This window comes from Pelodiscus sinensis, chromosome 4 (genome assembly GCF_049634645.1).
Source record: "Pelodiscus sinensis isolate JC-2024 chromosome 4, ASM4963464v1, whole genome shotgun sequence".
In the NCBI taxonomy this organism is placed as follows: Eukaryota; Metazoa; Chordata; order Testudines; family Trionychidae; genus Pelodiscus; species Pelodiscus sinensis.
In genome coordinates this window covers 127,796,883-127,820,462 of record NC_134714.1, presented here as the reverse complement: position 1 = coordinate 127,820,462, position 23,580 = coordinate 127,796,883, and the positions used below count along the sequence as shown (strand labels likewise).

The following is a 23,580-nucleotide window of genomic DNA, read 5'->3' as shown; positions in this document are numbered from 1 at the left end:
AATTTAAGTCCCGATTTCTTTTAACTTAGTAAATTTCAGCCAAAAAGCTCCAACCAGAGTTAGAGGGTCTTTGGATCTTGATGATTTATCTTATGGTACCTGCCAGTCCAGCTGAAAATAGAAGAAAACAATCTGATTTTGCATAATTCCTCTAGATTTGGGAAGACAGAATCTTTCTGTTTTTACCTTCAGCTGCTGTGAAAGATATAAGAGCAGTTATGTAAGAAAAATTACTAGGTATCAATGGTGTCTTTCTTATTCTCTCTGGCTCTCACCCCTTTGCATTACAGATTGAGATGAGCTGACTTCGATGACACCTAAAACTCATACTTAATTTATACCCACTAGCCTTACACAGCCAATGCTGCTATAGGTGAAGAGTTGATTTCTCTTCATGAATGCCAGATTTATGCACAAGCTACATAAAATAGAACTTAGGGCTTCTGATTATGAGGGGCCTCTAAATACAAAATAGTTACTACAGAGTGAACGTCTCAAGTCCAGAACATCCGTGGTCCAGAATAATTTTAGTTCGCTGGATTGCCACTTTTCATGGGTGTGGCCAAGTTTCCTGCAATCCCATAAAGTTTATTTGCAGCCTAGCTCAAAATGTTCTGTGCTGTTATTTAGCTCTAATTTACCCCTAAAATGTCCCCTAACAGCCCAGTAAGTAATGCATGTATTGGTAATGCTGCTAGACAATATTGACTCCCATGGTCCAGAAAGTTGTTTCAGAACCAGTGGGTGGTGCCAGACTAGAGAGGTTCAACCTGACATTTTTAGTTACATCCTTGCCTAGGTACTGGTATATATGCAACTATAACACCTTGTTATTTTTATTTTCATTGTCCTTTCTGTTAGAATAATACCCATTTTTTTGGTGCTGCTGTGGGGCTTCTTAAGCGTGACATTGCTTAGGGCTCCAGCATGTCTTAATCCAGCCCTGTTGGTCTTCTGGCTAAATTACATCTATTACTGGGGGCTTTTGTATGAGCTAGAAAAGAACACTGGGGTGACAAGGCAGAATTTGCAGAGCAGACAGCATGGGTCAGATCCTTCGCTGGTGTAAATTGGTGCAGCTGCTTCGAAAACAAGAGGTCCATGCCTGTTTGCACCAGCGGAGGATCGGACGTTTTATCTATCAATCACCTCCATCCCTTTACCCAGGTTCACCCCGGGCAGTCCCACAAACCTGCTTGTGTCTGGGAGTTTCCTCATGGCATTAGGGTGTTATGGGCCTTTGAGGCTGCACAGTACCTCTCCCTGCTCTCTCTGACCACTGTCCTGCCAGGTGCCAGGAGACCGGGCCCAGCATGTCCCACCTTTTCATCTTGGGCTGCAGTCCAACAGACCTGCCTATGACAGGCCTTTCCACAGGGCATGGGGGATACAGTGCCCAATGACTCCAAGGATGAGTTTGTTGGATGCTCGACCAATCCATACTTCAAGTTTTTCCACTAGAGTTCCCACTCACCACACACACACGTTCATTGAGGGCTTGTCTCCGTGGGGGGTTTACACCACGTCCAGCTGAGTTAATCTGGTCTGAAAACACTTGTGCACACATGACGCAACCCACCACTGTGCACTGGCCTAGGTTTGCTTCAAACTCAATTGGTTTGGTCTTTTTTTCGGATGCTCGCAATGGCTGCACCCTCCTCCTGGCATGTTTCAATGGCTATGCCCCAGCGCTTTGTCCATTCCCGACTTCTCTGTTTGCTTGTGTGCCCTTGCTGCCCTGGTTTCAACTCTCCAGGAAGACCCTTCCCCCAAAGGAACAACATTTTTCCTTCTCTGTCCGTGGAGTAATCAGTAGACAGAAATATTTTTATTCAAATTGGTAGCCAAACAGGTCTGCTTTTGAGCAGAAAGTGACACCAGCCTTGAACTCCCTTCTGCTTTGGTCCACATTCCGGGTGTGTTCACCTTATCGGAATGCTCACCTCTTCATTCCTGGGCTAGATTTGGGATGATGGGGAGATGCCTTCAGAATGTGACGGAAGCTTGTAGGTTGCTTTTATGGTGCCAAAAGACAATTCTACGGCCCAAGCCTTGTCCGTTAGAGCTTCCATTTTCCTTTCTGTGTTTTGAATAAGGACATGCACCAACAGCCTGTAATAGGTTTTGGGGGCAGAGAGGAGCAATATAGTTGCAAAAATATAGAATGAATTGGAAAAATGTTGACAACAATTTTCTGTCAAAAAAAGCCAATTAGTTTCAACTGAAATGTTTCTTCGAAACATATTGGTTTGATGAGCTTTATTTTGTCAAAAAGGTTTCTCAGGTCCATGATGGAATTTCTGGTTAAAATGAGAAAAAGAGGTATCCCAGTGATTAAGACATGTTAGGATATGGGCGAACCAGATTCAAATACCTGCACCAACTTGGATACACCGAAAACTTCAACCTCAGGAGTGTTGTAAGCAAGACATGAGAAGTGATTCTTCCACTCTACTCGTTGCTGATTAGGCCTCAAGTGGGGTATTGTGTCCAGTTCTGGGCACCACATTTCAAGAAAGATGTGGAGAAATCAGAGAAGGTCCAGAGAAGAGCAACAAGAATGATTAAAGGCCTAAGAAACATGAGCTATGAGGGAAGACTGAAAGAACTGGATTTGTTTAGTTTAGAAAAGAGATCACTGAGGGGGGACATGATAGCAGCTTTCAAGCATCTAAATGGGTGTTACAAAGAGAAGGGAGAAAAATTGTTCTCCATGGCCTCTGATTCTAGGATAAGAAGCAATGGAGGTTTAGGTTGGAAATTAGGAAAAACTTCCTGTCAGGGTGATTAAACACTGGAATAAATTGCCTAGGGAAGTTGTGGAATCTCCACCACTGAAGATACGTAAGAGCAGGTTAGACAGACATCTATTAGGGATTATATAGACTGTGCTTTCCCCTGCCGTGAGTGCAGGAGACTGGACTTGATGACCTCTCAAGGTCCCTTCCAGTTCTAGTATTCTATGATTCTACGATCTTCTACATCCTAGGTAGCTGTCCTAACTTTCCAGTTATTGTGGGGGCTTTTTTTATTCCACTGAAAAATTTCAAAAGGTCTTGTTTCCATTCTGCACCAAAATGAAAACAAATTTTGAGACATTGAAATATTTCATAAAATGGAATTGTTGTTTTCCATCCAGCCCTATGAATATGTACCTAGAGTAGCTATCAAAGAAGAAAATCATTGGTGTATGCTGTCTTCTTAATATTGCTCTGTTGTTGTAAAATATCCAGCTGTATTTCTGGATGCTTTCCAGTTAATCTGATCCTAGGTCTGAGAATTAAGCTGTGCTAAAGACAGCATGGTTTATTCATGAAATTTGCCATGTTCTAACAAGGGTGCAGTATTTCGGTGGATTTGTTAGGTAGTTACTAATGTTCAATTAATATAATCTATGAGCTTCTGTGGCTTCAATAATTTGGATTGTTGCAAAGATGATTGGCTTCATTCACAGATGCAGTAAAATGAATTGCACCCTCATATATGAAATCACTTTTAGAAGTTAAAGAGGCTGATTAATGAACCCAATTAAAACTCTGTGTTAATGGTAGCAGCATCTTCCAAGTATTTAGTGATATCTTTTCCATTTGTCTAAAAAACACAGTCATTTGAAGGATTACTTTCCTGGTAGTATCCACATTTCCTTGTTAGATCCCTTTAATTCATGGCTGAGCAAAATGTAGCTATCCTACCTACAGAAGGTCATACCTTTGGTGGTATCCATATCCACCCAACACTGTGATGCTGTCTGTAGAAAGATAGGTCTGAGTTCCATACTCTAGACCAGTGGTTCTCAACCATGGGCCATATGGCTCCCCAGGGGCCACAAGGAAAAAACGGAATATTAGGTAAATTATGTAAGTTTTTTTCCAACTAACAGTGGCTATGAGGGGAGCCACAGAGGTAAACGAGGCTCAGAAGGGGACCATGAGCAAAAAAAAGTTGAGAAACACTGCTCTAGACTACCCTTGTGGGTCATGTAAGTGCCAGTTGTTATGAGTAACAGCTGTTATGTAAGGGACATGGCTTTTGATGTGATGGGACGAATGTGAGTCAAAAGTGGAGGTTCCAATTCTGTCACCATTCCCGCTTTTTTTAAAAATGCCCTCCTGACGCCACGTTTAATTCAGGTCTCATTTGATGGGCCTGTTTTATAAAGAGAACCCCACATCTTGAATTGCATTCGGACCCTCTGTCTTTGACTGACCATCTCCCCAAGCTTTCCTTCTGCACACACATGAGGTAGGACTCTGTATTTCTGGGTAAGTCTACACTGCTCACTTATTTCAAAATCAGCTATTCCAGAAGAAATACTAAGAAATAGGTTATTTCAAAATAGCACGTCTACACTACAGGGAAGCCTCAAAATTAGTCCGAGGCAGGCTCCCCTAATGTGGATATACTACCTCGATTTAGAGCCCCAGGAAGCATGGGAGAGCAATTACTTTGGTCCTGGGGAGGACCTATTTTGAAATAGCAACAGTGGAGCGTCCACACTACTGCTATTCTGAAATAGCTATTTTGGAAGAGGCATTATTCCTCATGGAATGAGGTTTACTGAAGTCATAATAAGGCTTCTGCTATTTCAAATTTATTTTGAAATAATGGAATTGCTGTGTAGATTCTTGCATTGTTATTTTGAAATAATGATGCCGTGTAGACATACCTTCTGTGAGCAAGGATCTGTGCTAGGATGCCCATAGTAATGCTCTCTTTATTGTGCTTCCAGGGGTGGTATGACATTTGTTCTTGTTTCATTCATCCATCAGGACCTTCCCCAGCTCCCTGATTTCCCTGGGGTTGAGCTGGCAACAGACAACGCAACTGCTGAGGAAATGTCAAGGGGAAACCACACGGCAGTGACCGAGTTCATCCTCTTTGGCCTTACCCATCATCCAGAGATGGAGGTGGTTCTATTTGTTCTGTTTCTAGCCATCTACATCACCACGTTGGTGGGCAACATTGGCCTCATCGTGCTAATCCGGATCGATTCCGGCCTTCACACCCCTATGTACTTTTTTCTCAGCCACCTATCCTTCCTGGACCTTAGCTACTCCTCCGCCATTGCGCCTAAGATGCTGGTGAACCTCCTAGCTCAACGCAAGACCATTTCCTTAGCTGGCTGTGCAACACAAATGTATCTCTTTGCTGCCTTTGCCGATGCTGAATGCCTCATATTGGCTGCAATGGCCTATGATCGATATGTGGCTATCTGTAACCCGCTGCTCTATATGACCATCATGTCCCGGAGGCTCTGCATTTCTCTAATAGCAAGTGCCTATATCAGTGGCAGTGTGAGCTCACTGGTCCACACGGTTTTGACTTTCAGACTGTCCTTCTGTGGCTCCAATGTCATCAATCATTTCTTCTGCGACATGCCCCCCCTGCTAGCTCTCTCCTGCTCCAATGTCCACCTCAACGAAATCCTCCTCTTTGCTTTGTGCGGCTTTATCCAGACCAGCACCTTTGTGGTCATCCTTGTCTCCTACGCCTATGTCCTCACCACCATTCTGAGGATCCACTCCACTGGGGGAAGGCACAAGGCCTTCAACACCTGCACGTCTCACCTGACAGCTGTAACCTTATTTTACGGGGCTCTTCTATTCATGTATTTACGGCCCCGCTCCAGCTACTCCCTGGATGCAGACAAAGTGGTTTCTGTTTTTTATACTGTGGTCTTCCCCATGCTGAACCCCCTGATCTACAGCCTGAGGAACAAAGAGGTGAAGGATGCCCTGAAGAGAACATTAACGAGAAAAATGTTTTCCCGGTGACATGAGTAAAAGAGAAAATAGAAAAGGGTCGCAAGGGGGTTTAAAGGTGAACCCAATCTGCACAGCTGGTCTGTGTATAAAAATTGTGATGATATGTACTTAAATATGCAGGAATAAAGCAGGTTCCTACAAGTTCAGAAGGACCCAGGAGGGATGGGCATCCCCTTATATTGTGTCAAGATGCATTTCATTGCCTTGATCCACCTCCAAAACATGAGATCACTTTGATTCCACTCTCTGATAGTCTCACACATTGATTACACAGCTAATGGGCCAGATCCAATTCCCTTTGACCTCGATGGAAAGTCTCTCTTCATGAACATTAGCTAAGGCCTATAATGAAGGTTTCCAGAAATTACTTTGCTTGTATATATGCATCTTGTGGAAGAAAACATTGTCCTCACTCTGCATTTGTAAGCAACAAGTAGCCAGAGGCAGTTTTATTACCAGCTGCAGCAAGGGAAAAACTGGTTTGGACAGGGGGGGAAGCCCCCCCCCCTTCCGAGGCAGATCTTCGAATACAAGCAATTATGAAGCAGTTTATATACTGTCTATTAGATATAATAACAATAACAATTAGTCTCCTTCCCATTACAGACACCAATGGTTAACAGTTATTTAGTTCCACCCAGGTGCTCCTTATCTCAAGGTCCCTGCCAGAGTCAGCATTCTATCCTTATCTCCGTATAGAGGCGAGAGGCGAAGGCAGCGTCTAATTACAGATCTTCCATTGTCAGGCCACAGACTTAGCCTGACTCTTGCTCTCTTGTTAACAAGACCAAGATGGCTGCACACAAATTCCCTGATTCCCTTTTCCTGCCTCCACAATCTTTTGAATATACTGGATGAAATGATATGCCTGCGTTATATAGGAGGCCTTGCCGTACATAATGCTCACTTCTGGTCTTAAAATCTATGACTTTGTGCATTTATTGACTAATTTATTGGACAACAGAAAAAATATAACATCAGAAATCATAGCACCAAGCTCAATAAGCAAAAAATTGAGGGATAGGAGGTACCAGGGAATTAATGCTACAAACTAAAGGGGTGAATATTGTTCAATTTTATAAACTGCACCCTCACTAATTGAATGAGTGCCCCATTGCCATGGTGCTGTAGCAAAGAGCAATGAAACCACCTACAGGTTGAACCTCTCTCATCCAGAACACTCTTATCCAGAAACATCCAAGCTACGTCTACACTTGCAGCTTCTTGAGCAAGAACAGCTGTTCTTACGCAAAAACTTGCCGGGTATCTACACTGCACGCACGTTCTTGCACAAGTAAATTTACAGTCTAGTATCGGAAAACAAGGCTTGTTCCGAAAGAGTTATTCCTCTACTCATGAGGAATAAGCCCTCTTGCACAAGAAGGCTGTGTAGACAGGCAATATGAATTTCTTGCGCAAGAAACCTCTATGGCTAAAATGGTCATCAGAGCTTTCTTGCGCAAGAGAGCATCCACACTGCCATACACGCTCTTGCGCAAAAGCAAATCTCATGCGCAAAAGCACATGCCAGTGTAGACACACTCTTGTGGAAGACTTTTTGCACAAGAACTCTTCCGCAAAGTGGTTCTTGTGCAAGAAGCTGCCAGTGTAGACGTAGCCCCATTGTCCAGAATGATTTTAGTTAGCCAGAGGTCCATTTTCATGGGTGTGGTCAAGTTTCCTGCAGTCCCATAAAGTCTGTTTACAGCCACCAGTCCTGGCCCTCCATGCTCTGTGCTGTTATTTAACTCTAATTTACTCCAAAATGTCATCTAAAAGCATAGCAAGCAGTGGAAGTGTAGGTTATGCTGCTACATGGGCCAGTGTAGGAAAGGCTGCTACGTTGACCTCCCACGGGCCAAAAAAATTGTTCAGAACCAGTCTGGTCCCAAGGGTGCCAGATGAGAGAGGTTCCACCTGTACAGCTGATTGAACGTTTTACCACGGAACATTTTTGCAGTTGGCAAATGTTGATTCTTTGAAACTGACACATTCCTCGGGGACACATCCATTTCAATGACCATTTGTTTGAAGGAAGTGGAGTGTTCAATGTTTCAACCTCTTCAAAATCCAACATTTCCATTCTGGGTTTCAGAAGGACTTCGGGCTTCAGAATGGTATTTCATTTTGTAGGAAGTTGTGTCTTTTATGTTTTGTGACACACATGCACAGAAGTTAGAGGAAAACATAAAAATATACCTGCCGGAAAGTTACGAAGTCTCCCTAATCTTTTTTTCTTAAAAGCTAAAATGATAACACATAAGAACCTAAAAATCAGAGAGAGAGAACGCACGTTGTTACCTATAACAGAGAGGAACAAACTCATCCAGCTTACTTGGTGCCTGTTGATTGAATGCTGCTACGCCCCAGTAGTCTGCTTCCCTACTGAGCCACTTAGTTAGCAAGCAGGTCTAGGAACCAGGCCCAAAATTTAAAGTCACAGTGTTCAATTTTAACTGAATTGAACATACACCAAAGCATCAAAGTCTCTCCCTTTTTTTTTTAAATCCTCATTTGTAAACATGCCAGGAGGAATCGGAGTCAAACTCCCGTTACTAATGATCATCTATATGGGACAATCACTAGTGTGTATTCTATGTTGTTTTGTTGGTTTCTTTAGGAATTGTGGGTATGTCTACACTACAGTGTTATTTCAAAATAGCTCATGTTTTGGGGCCACTGGGTCAGGGGCAGTGACTGCTGGCTCTGGGCTGGTAGGCTTGGAGCTGGCACAGGCACTGTGGCCAGAGTCAACCCCTTTAAGGGCACCGGGGCGTGGGGAGGGAGAGGAGTGTTCTTGGTTGAGGCTGGAGTGGCCTCCATGGCACCCTGGGAAGGCTGGAGGCCCCTTATTTCGAAATAAGTGTCTACACAGCACATATTTTGAAATAGCTATTTCGAAATTGGCATTATTCCTCGTAGAATGAGGTTTACCAAATTCTAAATAAACGCTCCGCTATTACGAATTTATTTCAAAATAGCGGTTTGGCTGTGTAGACGCTAGTAAAGTTTTTTCAAAATAAGGGCTGTTATAACTTTGCTGTGTAGACATACTTTTTGGGAAAACGGGAGCCCTGGAAAAGCCTGGGTTTTTCCCCACTCACAGTGCACATTTGCTGCCTACTGGTGCTGTCTGATCAGTAACTTTGTGACATCAGAGATAATTGGCCACTCCTCCAGATCATTTTCATACTTGGGGAGAATGACTGGCATCCTGGCTGTCATGGCAACAGCTGCCTTTGACAATGGATTGATCCTGTAGTCTGAGAACATCAGCACAGAAAGGATCTTTGTAATGAAACAGGGCCAGACTTGGATGAGTAGGATAACCCCCAGCTGTGCTCATTTGGGTTTGTACTGTGATACAGCACATAGTTCCTTTTCCAGGAGCAATTGCTTGCTACTTTCCTTAGTAATGGCTAGGTGAAAATAAGATGCAACATCCTAGTAATTTTTTCTTGGGTATGACTTATCTGCTTCTTGCAAATGGAGGGTTATAACTTTCTGACTATTTACCTTTTTTAAAGAAGAGCAGGAAATTGAAGATCTGAATCCCTGCTCAGTTTTCTTTCACACAATTACAGAATGAGTCATTTACACATTTCATTAAAACTGAAGTTGCATCAAATGCGTTTTGTTTTAATAGTGTCATTCAATTATTTTCAGTATTCATCAACACAGCACTGAGGAGAGAAAAGCGGATCTTCCCAAAGATAACAATGGCCATAAAATACATACTGAAACACCAAAGGAGCAAGAGATTCATTGTTTCAGTAGTACAGATATACAGGTTTTCTCTGAGTTTAAAAAAATAAGGAAATGTAGAAAAAAAACCCTTCATTTAATGCTACTTGAGTTTGCTTTCATCAATAAACTAAACCATTAGGAAATACAAAGTCAAGGTTTTTTAAAGGATTATAAGGCTACAAAGTTAAGTGTTCTCGGGTTAGCAAATGCCCAAATGAATGTTGCCCCTAGCAACCTTAATTCAATGCTCTTGTGCATTTACATGATGCTGCACTCTTTAATTACATGCTCCCATATGCATGTTATACTTTCCAGCAAGGACCCTTGCTTTATTCAGTACACAGGTTTTTCTGCCCTGGGGCTGTGTCTTGAAATAGGGGCTATTGTCTGTGGGGTCCATGCATCATTTATTTGGGGAGGACATAGGAAGCTGGGAGGGGAAGATGGATGTCGGGGGAAGACCCCATGAGTAGGACATGGAGTAGTGCACGACAGAGACCCCGCTCCCCCTGCCAGAGATGCACGTGCTGGCAGCCAGGGTGAGCGAGCATCTGGAAGCTGCTCTAACCCTGATGTGCTGCCAGGGGTCTCCCCCACCCCCCGGGTGTTTTAAACTGCCCCAGGGCAGCAGATGGGACCAGAGGATGCGTAGGGAGAGCACAGGGAGCAGCATAGAGCCCAAGGGACCACACAGGTGGCAGGAGGTCAGAGGATTGCATGGGGCAGCAGCACCCGGAGCCATTGCCAGAGTGGGTGTGCCCCAAGGTAAGTGTGGCACCCCCACACACACCCTCTTGTGCACTCCCTCCAGAGTCTGCACCCTCTCCCCCCACCCTGCCTCCAAACTCCCTCCCAGAGCCTATATCCAGAGCCATAGGCCACCCCAGACCGCATGTTTTGAGTAAACCCATGGCGGCTGCCTCAACTGTCCTATGAGGGAGAACCTGGGGGCAGAAGCAAGGTGCAGGGTGGCAGCAGGGGTCAGCCTCCAACATGCCTCCTATGTCAGGCACTGGGCCAGCAAGGAACAGGATGTGAGTTCTGCCACAGCCACAAAACTCATATCCCCACAGTGGCATAAAACTTTGCAAAACTTTCAAGGATAACGCATCTGCATGTAATTATGCCCAGTCCCCCAGAGCAATACAGTGTGTTTTAATGAGTCCATCTGTGCTTGACTTAATGATCATAGCACAAAGATGCTTTTCCAAAATGACGCGATGCCAGCCATAAATACGCTTCCCGCCTGTTCTTGGAAATCAAGACAGACAGACAGACAGACATCTCTCAGCAGGTAAGAGTAAAAGTTATTTCCATTGCCATAGAAATGAAATCTCCCCTTTGTTAATTGCACCAGGAAATCAGTCTTTTCAGATCACCTTGCCCAAGGAGGAGTCAACTTGTTGATTATTTGAATCTAAAATGCAGCCATGTCTGTTTCAGGATAAAATTATATTCTTGAAGGGACACTGCTCTCTGGTAAGGACACTAGAGGGTGTGTGAAGAGAAAGGAGATCGTGCTGGGTGTTTCGCACTTCTCCTGTCTCATAGCCAATCCCGTGGTGACTTTGGAGTGGATGATTGCAATGTTCTCTACCCTGAGTAGGGCCCTACCAAATCTATGGCCATGAAAAATGTGTCATGAACCATGAAATCGGCTGCCCTCCCATGAAATCTGGTCTTTTGTGTGCTTTCGCCCTGTACTACACTGATTTCACAGAGGAGATCAGTGTTTCTCAAATGGGGGGTCCTGAGCAAAAATGGAGTTGAATGAGGGTTGCAACGTTATTTTAGGCGGGAGGTTACGGTATTGCCACCCTTCTGTGCTGCCTCCTGAGTTGGGTGGCCAGACAGTGGCCACAGTTGGCCGGGCACCCAGCTTTGAAGGCAGCTCCCCACTAGCAGCAGCACAGAAGTAAGGTTGCAAGATCATGCTAGGGTTAGAAGAGCCGGGGGTGGACTAGGGAACCTCTTCAAGCCCTAAATTTCCGGATGCTATGACAAGGTGTGCAGCTGCTTGCATGTTTTCCTGGACTCAGGCAAGAACGCTCAGTTCCTTGCAAAATCATTATCTTAGATGCATCTGATGAAAGAAGTCGAGTCCTTCTTCCTTTGTACCTACTGTAGATCTGCACATTAAGCAAGCTGCCTTTGACGTTGAATGAGCCTTTTAGGGTTATCTATGATATATTCTGAGTTTGTTTGTGGATTTGTTTGTGCAAAATAAAGTCATACTTCGCAATTACCTACAGAAACCAAATTTTGCATAAACAATCTTGTCACTTAAATTAGCTGAATGCACTGCCTTTTACACTGGAATATGCTGGGGGAAAGGTTTGACTCAGTGTTTCTCAGAGTGATTCACAGACCCACTCTGAGAAAGCTGCTACTGGGCCGCTCCGGTCTGTTTACTCATTGGCTCCACAGCCATGGAACCTTGCAGCTCCCATTGGCTGCGGTTTGCAGCCAACAGGAGCCACAGGAAGCAGCATGGGTCCACGGACCACTTTGAGAAACACTGGCTTAAATAATTATTTTTGGTTTTCATTGAAAAAAAAAGTCATGACTATTGTGATTAAAGTTCATAAAATATTTGCTAACAAAATGAAATTCAGCTCTCATGTTAGTGCAAAGAAAATTTTTAATGTTACAAATCACAAAATAATCCAAATTAGTTACAGAAAGAGTAATGGAAGCTTTACAAGTTTCTGATTCAAATTTACTAAGTATGGTGATTATTCAGTAAAATGAATAATGTTGGAAGTTGAAATCTTACAAATTTAAAACTGTTCTTTTACTTCCCTTTTGCAAGCCCATTAATAAAAAAAACTCTATTATATGCATTTCATTTCTTGAACTTTCCTATAAGTGTAATCTATTTAAAATAACTTTGCTTGGTCAACAACAGGCCTCACCTGCTAGTTTGTAATATTTCCCTGAATACTGACTGACTGACAGATTCTATTTGGCCAAAACCAAAAAGTATGTAAAGAAATAATTGACAGCTGTGCGTACACACACAGGCTGTGCCTACTTAAAATCAGGAATAAGGGATCTTCTGGAAAAGGGTTTATTTTCCGAAAGATACCTGTCTAGACTGGCGCTTTTCTCCGGCAAAGCCCCGAGCTGGAAAAAAGCGGCAGCCATGTTCATGCAAATGCCGCGGGGAAAATTTAAATCCCCGGGGCATTTGCAATTCTGACTGGTCCCATTAGCATCCCTTTTCTGGAAAAGGGTGCCAATGTAGACACAGCCACAGAGACATAAATACATACCTCTACTTTCTTGAACTTTGGCCATTGAAAATATACCACGCTGATCAGACTAGACATTCTCTCCCTTTTACATTGAAAGTGTGTTATTAATGAAAACCAAGTCATTCCCTTCGTTTCACAAACTGGATTGTGCAACGTGAGCAAAATACAATTAACAGCTATGTGATTTGGTGATCACTATCATGAGGAAAGAACTACTTTGAGGATATTGACATATGATGAAATAGGTTTCTTATGTTAAAAGGTAAATTTATTGAATTTTTTCCTTTTCATTATAAATACATGCTTCTAAAAATATGTTCACTCTTGTTTATTTTCTCTGAAATAGCTACCCCTGCCTACTTGCTTTTAGTCTGATCATCACATATATACATGTGGTAATTTTTCAGGAGCCGAAGATCAAGAAGCTACAGGATTTAGTCAGAAGGTTGCATGGCTGAAGTGTCCAGATGAGGTAAATTTAGAAGCTCAGGTTTTGAATCACTTTCTCAATGAATAAATGTGCATACTGTACATCTACCCAGTAGCCGCTGATTAAAAATCATGTAGATGTATTTTGCGGGGGGGAAATTCATACCCAATTACCAGAGAGTGTGAAGCACAATGTGTGTTTCTCCTATCCAGGTATAAGGGAGATCTATGGATCCTACAACTCTCTATGGTCACAGTCCCTCAAACTTGGTCATATTCATTCATTTTATTCACATGAGGCTTTCCACTGAGTCTGTAAGATAATACTGATGAGCAAAATTAAAATATCAGCTCAACTGGAGCCAAAATGTGTAAATCAGAGTAAATGGAGGGTAATGCACTTTTCTGGAGACAAAGAATTTTTTTTTCCTGTGGGAGTTCTGGGAATTTTTCTGGCTAGCTGCTCCAGACTCCAAGGGTCTCTACACTTCCAACCACAGCCCCGTATATTAGCACACACCTTTCTAAAAACTAATGCCTTTCTTTATGGTTGCTCCCACAGCTAGTGCCCAAGGCGGAGTGAATGGCGAGAGGAAATTGTACGGCAGTGACTGAGTTCATTCTCACAGGACTGACAGATCGTCTGGAGCTACAAGTCCCCCTCTTTGTGGTGTTCCTCGTCATCTATGGTACCACCCTGGTGTGGAATCTGGGTATGATGGTTTTAATCAGGTTCGACACCCGACTTCATACCCCCATGTACTTCTTTCTCAAGAATTTGTCTCTTGTGGATGCCTGTTACTCCACAGTCATCACTCCCAACATGCTCATGAACTTCTTAGCAGAGAGGAAAGCGATTTCCTACACTGGCTGCATCATCCAATATTTTAGCTTCATATTGCTTGTCATCTCTGAGTGCCTCCTGCTGGCCGTAATGGCGTATGACCGTTATGTAGCCATCTGTAACCCGCTGCTGTATATGGTCATCATGTCACCAAAGTGCTGCCTTCTGCTGGTGGCCAGTTCCTATCTATGGGCCTTCCTGAACTCTGTGGTACACACCAGCGGTTTGCTACTCTTATCCTATTGTGACTCCAATATTCTGAATCATTTTTTCTGTGATATCAACCCACTTCTGAAGATCTCATCCTCTGGCACCTACCTCAACCAGCTACTTGTTTTCGCCTTTGGCAGTCTGATTGAGGTGATGAGCGTGGTGACCATCCTCGTCTCATACATCTTGATTATTACAACCGTGCTGCGGATCCGCTCCGCCAAGGGCAGGCGCAAGGCCTTCTCCACCTGTGCCTCCCACCTGACGGCCGTCACCATGTTCCATGGGACCCTTCTCTTCATGTATTTCCGACCCTCTTCCAGCTACTCACTGGACACAGACAAAATGGCCTCCGTGTTCTACACGGTGGTGATCCCCATGCTGAACCCTCTCATCTACAGTTTGAGGAACAAGGACGTGAAGGATGCTCTGAGGAGAGCGATAGAGACAAAATTCTAGGCCCGGTTTTCACAAAAGGGTGCCGCAATTGGACAACTAAATCCTTCAACGGCTCCTCTGCACACATAGGCCCAAATTCAGAAGGCCTTTAGCACGTGTCAAAGTGTGTCTCCCTTTAACTACAGTTGGACTTAAGCACATGTTTCCAGTTAAGCACGTATTGAAGTGCTGCCTTGAACAGAGAGGCTTTCCTGAATAGAGGTTTCATGTGCTCCCCTCAGGAATGAAGAGCCTGAAAATGTCTGTGGAATCATGGCCAAGCCACTAGGCCAGCTGCCTTTCCAAAAGGCCCACAACACCCAGTCATGCTTTTTCGACTAAACTAACCAAAGAAGTTCATTTCTGAGACTTGCAGAAAGAAAATGACTTCTACATTTTGAAAATGTTTAGTGAGCAATATTTGCTGTGTTTTGACCAGTTCTGATCACTGACCATGAAACTTCAACATTATCCTTTAGCCAGCCTTGCCAGCATTAGTGCACAGCACTGTCTACAGACTTCTTGGCTATGTCATCAAAAAGTAAATGAAGAGAACCCTGAGTTCTCAAAGCTAGTGTATACAAGAAATTTGTTCAAGAATATCTTGTTGGGGCAGGGAGGAGGGTCAACACGATACATTTAATAGGCAGCTGGTTTCAAGCAAACAAAGGAAATACTTCTTTACACAACTCCCAGTTAACTTGTGGAACTCCTTGCCAGGGGATTCTGGAAAACATAACTGAGTTCAAAAATAGATTTAGATACGTTCACAGAGGATATGTCCATTGGGGGTTATTATCCAAGAATGTCAGGGACATAGCCGCTTAGCTCCAGGCAGGCCTATTGACAGGGGACAAAGGGGGCAACTTCCCCGGGACTTGGCATTTCAAGAAGGCATGGAGCTCCTGGCCGCTGCTTCTGCCACTGTGATAGCACCGACGGCTGGAGCCCAGGGCCCTTTAAATTGCTGCTGAAGCCTCACACGGTACGCTCTGGGGAGTGCCTGGAGGAGGCGTGGCATGCTTTAGGCATTGCTGAGGGCCATCTGAGGGAAACTAGTCCCTCCCCTTCCATCCAAGGCCCCTCCCCTTCCACGGGCATGGAGCCTATCCCCCTTCTCCCAGGAGCTGACAAGTCTGTCAGCCCCACTGGCTCCAGGTGTCTTAAAACCTTCCGCTGTCAGTAGCCGGGGTTGGATTATTTGCTACTTGCCCGGGTGTGTTTGCTTTCTCTGAAGCGTCTGCCAGTGGCCACTGTCAGGACACTGGGCTGGAGGGACCGTTGGTCTCACCCAGTATCGCCATTCCTATTGCACTGATCTGGTTAAACCCTTCCGGCTGATTTAGGTTAAACCCTAAACGCTGCTGCTTTGATTGCGGGGCCTGAGTGTGAATCCTTCCATAGCATCAGTCATCGCTTAAGGTACAAATAAGGCTCCTTTTCCCATCTCCCAGGCTGTTTGCTACAGGGGTTACCTTGCTGTGTTTCTACGAGTATAGCTATGCGGCAGTCACAGGTTTGGGCCTGCAGCCCAGGTAGATGAACAGGCCAGCCTCACTATAAGTCCAAGATACATGGACTTACAGCAGAACAACTTAAAGTGGGGAATTTTTTTCCCCACAGCTGACTCCCATTTGCATAAATTGATTTTTTGTTTTTGTTGGTAGTGGGTTTTTTTGTTTTTGGTTTTGGTTTTTTTGCGTCACTTAAGAGCGGGGAATAGGAGGACTTATAACGCATCAGTTCCTACAAATGTCAATTACTTTAGTGCAGAGCGGATATATAGCAAGGCGATTTATAGTGGGGATGCCTTGTACTCAAACAGCGATTCCCTCACACCTCCCTACAGTTCTTTGTTAGAATTAATGAAATTGCTGAATCATGAGCAAATGAAGGCACATGTTCAAAAGCAAAAAATAACCCCAAAACGCAAAAAACCACAACCCTCCCCCAAACTCTTAACAGTAGCCACTGCCAATAATTATCACCCTATTGTAGAACCAAAAAAGCACCCTCCCCCCCATAAACTGCTTTGTCGTCCAAGCGTTAAAAAGGGGATAATTCCCCAAGTCAATTACTCTTCTTGCCTAAAGGAAAATCTGACTTTGCTTTCACTATAGTTCACACCCACTTCAGCCTACAGCATGTGGATCTGGCCCACGAAAGCTCATCACTTAATAAACTATCTTGTTAGTCTTTAAAGTGCTACATATTTTTTCCTTTTGTTTTACCGCAATTAAGTATGTCACTAAAGTCAAACCTTCCAGTTGGAGTTCATTCCCTGTGGTTCATCAAAATTATATTCATGACCAAAGCTATTAAGAGAACATTTTTCTCTCTATCACGCTGCTCAGGTTACCCATTACCTCCTTGTCCCTCAGGCTGTGTCATGAACTAAGGCAGTGGTCACCAACCAGTAGATCGGGATCCACCAGTAGATCTTGGAGCCTCTGACAGGTGATCCTGACTGTTTGTCCAGGCACTTCAGTTGCCTCTCAACCCACTGTCATGCTGCTCCTGCCCTCTGCCTTGCAGCTACCCCTTGGAAGCCTCCTGCTTGCTGTGCAGGGTGTAAGCCCTGGGGTGGCCAAGGGGACAGGGCATTTACCACATGCCCAGGACTAGAGCCTACACCCCAACCCCAGCCTGGTGAAAGTGAATGAGATTTGGGGAGGAAGGGCAAGAGAGCAAGCAGGGCAAGGCCTTGGGGAAGGAAGCCAGGCAAGGGTATTTGGGTTTGAGGTAGATCTTACATTGCACTTAAATTGGAAAAAGTGATCTTGTGATTAAAAAGGTTGGAGACCACTGAACTAAGGACTTTGCAATTGTTAAAACATAAAAAAACCAACGAATAGTCTGGCAGCACCTTAAAGACTAACAAAACATGTAGATGGGATCATCAGCTTTCGTGGGTACAACCCACTTCTTCAGATGAATGGAGTATGAAAAGTTCAGGTCCAAGAATAAAAAAGGAGTGGGGAGGAGGGAAGCAAGGGGGGGGGGGGAAAATAGTGAATTAGAGTGTTCAAGTTACAAGAAGCCGATAGAGAAAGTGCAAATTGTTCTTTAGCACCTATTGTTCGTTGGTTAAGTCATTCAGATGTGGAAGGTAGTGTGCCAGCCAGGTAATGTCTTTATTCAGACCTTTTTGATGGCTCCCAAACTAGTAAATGAACCTAAGTTTCTACACTTCCCTGTGTATTTGGCTTGTGGAATTGGCCTGAAACAACATTGGCCTGAGTTTGAGATCCATTAATGAGTGCCCGGGACAGTTAAAATGTTCTCCAACAGGTTTCTGTGAGTTGCCTTTTCAGATATCTGATTTGTGTCCATTAATTCTTTCCCATAGAGACTGTCCGGTTTAGCCAATATACATGGCAGAGGGGCATTGCTGGCATTTGATGGCATGAAACACATTGCTGGATGTGCAGTTAAATGAGCCTCTGATTTGATTCCTTCAGCCAATTTCCACTCTTATGCTTTCTATCCTTTTTATAAATAAACCTTCAGATTTTAGATACTATAGGATTGGCAACAATGTGATTTCTGGGCAAGATCTGATTTGCATATTGACCTGGGTGTCTGATCCTTTGGTAACAGAAGAACCTTTAATTGAGAACGTTGATTTTAATAGCCACTCATCCCCATAAGCCGTGCTGCGAGTGTTGATACAGAGGAATTAGAATGTCCTATGCCAGGTCTACACTTAGGGAGAAAGTCGACTTAAGATACAGAATGCCCATTACGAGAACAGCATAGCTGGAGTCAATGTACCTTAAGTCAAATTTCTGCAAAGTCTACATTGCGGTAGCTCAACGGGAGAAACTCTCTCATCGACTTCCCTTCCTTCTCGTGACTCCATGGAGTAACAGGGTTAATGGAGGTACAATCATCAGTTGATTTATTGGGTCCTTATTAGACCTGCTAACTCTAATCCCAGAAGATCGATCTCCGGTGCATCAATCAAGGGGTAAGTATAGACAGGGCCTGAAGGAGCTGCTTTTTAGACATGTTGTCAGCCAGCATGGTGCAACAGAAGTTCTCTTTTTGGCTGGTTCAGTGCCTTATATGTGGAGGACCCCCATCTTGAGTTGTGACTGCCCTTTTTCTCTACTATGCTTTACACTATATACATTTTTGTAAGTCTCTAAGATGCTACAGGACCACTCCTTCTTTAACTTTTTCTCAGCAGTTCATCCTGAATTGGATACTGTCAGGCGTATCCCACGAGAGCACACTGCTTACAGGAGCATGAGAGGTTATCTAGAGCATCCTGCTCGGCTGAGGCAGGGCTACGTGTACTTAGATCGTCCCTGACAAATGTTTGGCTCTTCTTAGAGACTTCCAGTGATGGGGATTTCTCAACCTCTCTTGGAAGCCTATTCCAGTACTAACCTACCTTTAGATTTAGAAAGGGTTTCCTAGTAGCTAAGCTGCATTCTTCCTTGCAGCAGATTCCTTCTTGCCCTTCCTTCAGTGGACATGGAAGACAATTTATCACTGTCCTCTGTAGAACAGCCCTGAATATATTTAAAGAGTGTTATATGGAAGACTGTGTTCAGTGGGACGTAAATATATGCCTAAGGTAAGGAAAGCCTGAAATGCTTTACTGAATGGGTGTAGAGGGCTAAAGAAGGGATAAATGGGCAAAGGGAATTATACAACTGGGGAAAATGAGGCACAGAGGAGAAGTGACTTGCCCAAGTTCCAGCTGGCTACTGGCAGAGCCTGAAATTGCTCTCAGGTCTCCTTGGTCCTGGTTAAACATTCCGTCCATCAATATCACCTTCGAACAGTGGTTCTGAACCTTTTTTGGTCCATGTACCTGTTGGCTTCACATACCCCTTGGGGATCCATGGACCCACAAGGCTTCACGTACACCTTGGAGGTCCATGGACCCCCGGTTCAGAACCCCTGCCTTAGAAGAAAGTGAATGTGATTAAAATTAATGCTTTGGAGTGTCTCGTGTGTACTGTCATTCAAAGCAAACGAATGCTTCTTTTGTTTGGGCTCAACAATCCCAGACTCTGGGCTCTCTGTGCACCTGGGGGTTTGAGCACTGATCAGATCCCAGTGGAAAAGTGCTGCACAATGCACAACAACCCATGGGAATCAATGAGGGAAGGGCTCCGTGTCCAATAGGTTTGCTTGAGTTGTCACTTACATACAGCATAACAACCCTGTCCTAGCAATGCCACAGAAGCAAGTCCATCCCACAGCAGCCATGACGGACAGTGTGCCGCTTTACAATGAGGGTGCCGAAAAAGCCTGACCATCATCAGCCCCTTTGAAATCTTTCTGCACGAGTCAGGTGAGCGAAGAAATATTTCCAGACATTGTGCGCTTTTCAATAGCCGTTGCTTTAAAAAAAGGTGGGGAATTAAACTAGGGAACCTTTAAAAATGCTGCTGTATGTTTAGAAGTGTAATAGCTCCAACATGAGAGATTTAGAAAACTTGGTTCTAGAAACTGGTGGGTAAGGGGCTTGTGGAAAATGTAGGAGATCTGAATTCAAGTCTCTGTCCTGACTCAGTTTCTGCTCTTGATTTCTGAATCTCTCCGCCTCCCCCCCAAAATAAGCTGAAGTTCAAACAGAAACTGATGCAGTGAAGTCCCATGTAATAGAGGAGGGCTGATTGGATTATCATAGTTGTTACTTCCCGCCATCAGATGTTTGATCACCTGGGTCTCCCATTGCCCAGGTGTGTCTCCTAACAGCCTCCCTCTCAGCAGAAATTCTAGCCTGGCTCTAAAAAACCTTCCCATTGGAAATTTTGTGGAAAAGGGTGAACATAGAGGTCAGCTGTTAGAATCAGGAACATTGACCTTTGATGAATTTCCACAAAAAGTCTTGCTCTTAACAAGTTGGTATTTTCTGACCAGCTCTGGTCTCAAATCCCATCCGTCTTCTTTCTTTCTGCTAACAAGGTCAGCTAACGTGCAAACCAGCTGCATTTCTCATGTTGGATATCTGTGTCATGGACATTTCTCCACTGGGAACTGGGCTGAGGGCCCCAGCTCAGTACACACAAGGCCCTACCAAATTCATGGTCATTTTGGTCAATTTCACAGTGATGGGATTTTAAAAATCATCAGTTTCACAGTTTCAGATATTTACATCTGAAATTGCCTGGTATTGTAACCAGGCAGTACCCAAACCAAAAGAGGCTTGTGAAGGGGAGTGGTGTCATGGCATTGCTAAGGGAGGGATTAGAAATATACACCATTATTAAGATTTTGTTTGAATGTTTCATCTAGCTTTTTAATATTTGTACACGCTATGGCCGGGGTGAATGCATTTTTAGAAACTGAAATAAAGAAATTGACCATGTGGAGGACACTAAGGGTACGTCTAGACTACCGCGTTTTGTCGACGGAAGTTTTGTCGACAGATACTGTCGACAAAACTTCCGTCGACAAAGAGCGTCCAGACACATTGAGTTCTGTCGACAAAGCAAGCTGCTTTGTCGACAGAACTCCGTAGTCTGGATGCAACGTTACAGGCAATAACACCTTCTGTCGACAGAGTTCTGTCGACAGAAGGTGTTATGCCTCGTAAAATGAGGTATACCAGCGTCGACAAAACTGCTGAGTTCTGTCAACGTTATGTCGACAGAACTCAGCGGTAGTGTAGACGCTGGTATAGTTTTGTCGACAAAAGTCCACTTTTGTCAACAAAACTAGGTAGTCTAGACACACCCTAAGTTTTCTGTAACCAAGCTTTGTCTCTTATGAAAGTCCCAAGAGAAATAGTATCATTACAGATATTGTAATACTTGGAAAAAAGTTTCTGAGGGTAGCTGTGTTAATCTGTAACTTTAAAACAACTAGTAGTCTTGTGTCACCATAGAGACTAAAAAATATATATGATCATGAGCTTTCGTGGGTAAAACCCACTTCATCAGATGAGTTGGAGTGGAAATAACAGAATCCAAGGTATATATCACAGCAAAAGCTGTTACCTGTCAATTGTACGACCCATGTTAATGAAGCTAATTAAGTAGGCTGGATGCGTCCCATTCATAACTTTTGATGTGAAAATGCGAATGTCAAAGGGAGGGGAAATTTGCTTTGTAATGTGTTAACCTGTTATATATACCTTAGATTCTGTTATTTCCACTCATGATCCTCTATACTCTCTAAGGCCATGTGAACAGTAGGAAACTATTTTGAAATTAGTAAATTCGACTTAACTCCCAATTTAACAAATTTGAACTAGCATGTACACACTATGGGGAAGCTTTGAAATTAGTCCGAGGCAGGATCCATTAATGTGGACATGCTACCTCAGACGTAGAGCTCCAGGAAACACTGGGGAATAATTAGTTCAGCCTTTTCCTTAGCAGTAGGGACATGTTTCCTCTGCACAAGCAGGGTGACAGGACAGGAGTTAATGGATGGTTACATGATCTGTTCTGTCACTTTTGTGCAAATCTAGTTTTACTCCTGAACACTGAAATGTATCCATGTCCCTGCAGGTAGCAGTCGGTGAACCAATGGATGAAAAGAACAATCAAACCAGTGTGATAGAATTTATTTTGCTGGGCTTCACCAATCATCCAGAGCTGCAGGCTGTCCTTTTCCTTTTGTTCCTAGCAATCTACCTTATCACCATGGCTGGAAGTCTCAGCATGATCGTGATAATTAGGGTCCAACGCCAGCTTCACACCCCCATGTATTTCTTTCTCAGCCATTTGGCTTTCGTTGACACCTGCTACACCTCTGCCATTGCTCCTAAGATGCTGGTGAACTTCTTCACGGACGATAAAACCATCTCTTATGCCGGGTGTGCTTCCCAGATCGCTTTGTTTGCTGCATTTGTGAGCACAGAGTGTTTCCTCCTGGCTGCGATGGCATATGACCGGTATGTGGCCATCTGTAACCCACTGCTGTACACAATCACCATGTCGCAGACAGCCTGTGCCTGGCTGGTGGGTGGAGCCTACCTCGCCGGGTGTGTGAATTCGGCCGTGCAGACAGTGTGTGTGTTTCGACTGTCCTTCTGTGGACCCAACGTCATCGATCATTTCTTCTGTGATATCCCCCAGCTTCTGAAGCTCTCCTGCTCCGATACCTTCCTCTCAGAGAGCCTTTCCCTCCTTTTCTCTGCCCTGGTTGGTCTGAGCACCATTACATCCATCCTGGCCTCCTATTTCTGCATCTTTGCTGCTGTCCTGAGGATGCCCTCTGCTGAAGGCAGGCGCAAAGCCCTCTCCACCTGCACCTCCCACCTGACCTCTGTGGCTTTGCTTTATGGGACTGGTTTCTACATGTACTTACACCCCCAGTGGAAGTCTGGGCGAGGCAGTGATGTGGTGATTTCTATATTTTACACCTTGATAATCCCCATGCTGAACCCCCTGATCTACAGCCTGAGGAACAAAGAGGTGAAGGCTGCCCTGAAGAAAGTGATGAGGAGGAAATAAACAGCTTTAGCAGTAGCTACAACTTTGCTACATGAATGCTCCAGGCTTAACCCTAATATCTACCTAACCGTGATATTAATTCTAGCCTCATACACAAAACTAAACTCTAATCCCAATCTCAACAAGATCCTGTCAGATCTCAAGGATAGTAATTCAGCATTAGAGAGACTTATGGAAACCTGAGGAAGAGCAGGAGGTTTAAAGCCTTTAAAGTATCCCATAATCCTTTTAGGCAATTTGTCTGTGAATTGTGCCCCGTAATGCAGACGTCTTTTCACGTTGACACAAGGCTAACCTGCTGGGTTTTGTGTGCTGGTTCCAGGTGCTGTTAATGGCCCGTGATAAGCAGAAGTCTGGACAAGATGATCTGGTGCTCCTTCCTGGCCAGAAACTAGATAACGCCATGGCTAGGCATAGGACAAAGATTGGAGGAGAGTACAGGTGTTTGGTCCACTTTTTGTCCA

General features: G+C 44.1%; 3 protein-coding genes across 4 annotated transcripts; all 3 read left to right on the top strand.

The window, feature by feature from the left end:
• The first annotated feature begins 4,184 nt into the window (after positions 1 to 4,184).
• Positions 4,185 to 5,774, top strand: LOC102445719 (olfactory receptor 5AS1-like). Its single transcript, XM_006116937.2, has 2 exons — positions 4,185 to 4,195; positions 4,829 to 5,774. The coding sequence occupies exon 2, from the start codon at positions 4,836 to 4,838 to the stop codon at positions 5,772 to 5,774; it is 939 nt and encodes a 312-aa protein (XP_006116999.2). The 5' UTR covers positions 4,185 to 4,195; positions 4,829 to 4,835.
• A 5,498-nt stretch (positions 5,775 to 11,272) lies between these two features.
• LOC102462740 (olfactory receptor-like protein COR4) lies at positions 11,273 to 14,711 on the top strand. 2 transcript variants are annotated; one of them, XM_014570397.2, is made up of 2 exons: positions 11,273 to 11,288; positions 13,792 to 14,711. In XM_014570397.2, the coding sequence occupies exons 1-2, from the start codon at positions 11,273 to 11,275 to the stop codon at positions 14,709 to 14,711; spliced, it is 936 nt and encodes a 311-aa protein (XP_014425883.2). The 2 variants fall into 2 exon arrangements, with proteins under 2 accessions (XP_014425883.2, XP_014425884.2); XM_014570398.2 differs by lacking the exon at positions 11,273 to 11,288 and having other exon boundaries at positions 13,782 to 14,711.
• Positions 14,712 to 22,186: 7,475 nt separating this feature from the next.
• Positions 22,187 to 23,116, top strand: LOC102445480 (olfactory receptor 5A1-like). Its single transcript, XM_006116936.2, has one exon. The coding sequence runs from the start codon at positions 22,187 to 22,189 to the stop codon at positions 23,114 to 23,116; it is 930 nt and encodes a 309-aa protein (XP_006116998.1).
• The last annotated feature ends 464 nt before the right edge of the window (positions 23,117 to 23,580 follow it).

Bases quoted from the DNA above. Each gene is read 5' to 3' on its own strand.
- LOC102445719 (XM_006116937.2), top strand. From the start codon at position 4,836: ATGTCAAGGGGAAACCACACGGCAGTGACCGAGTTCATCCTCTTTGGC.
- LOC102445480 (XM_006116936.2), top strand. From the start codon at position 22,187: ATGGATGAAAAGAACAATCAAACCAGTGTGATAGAATTTATTTTGCTG.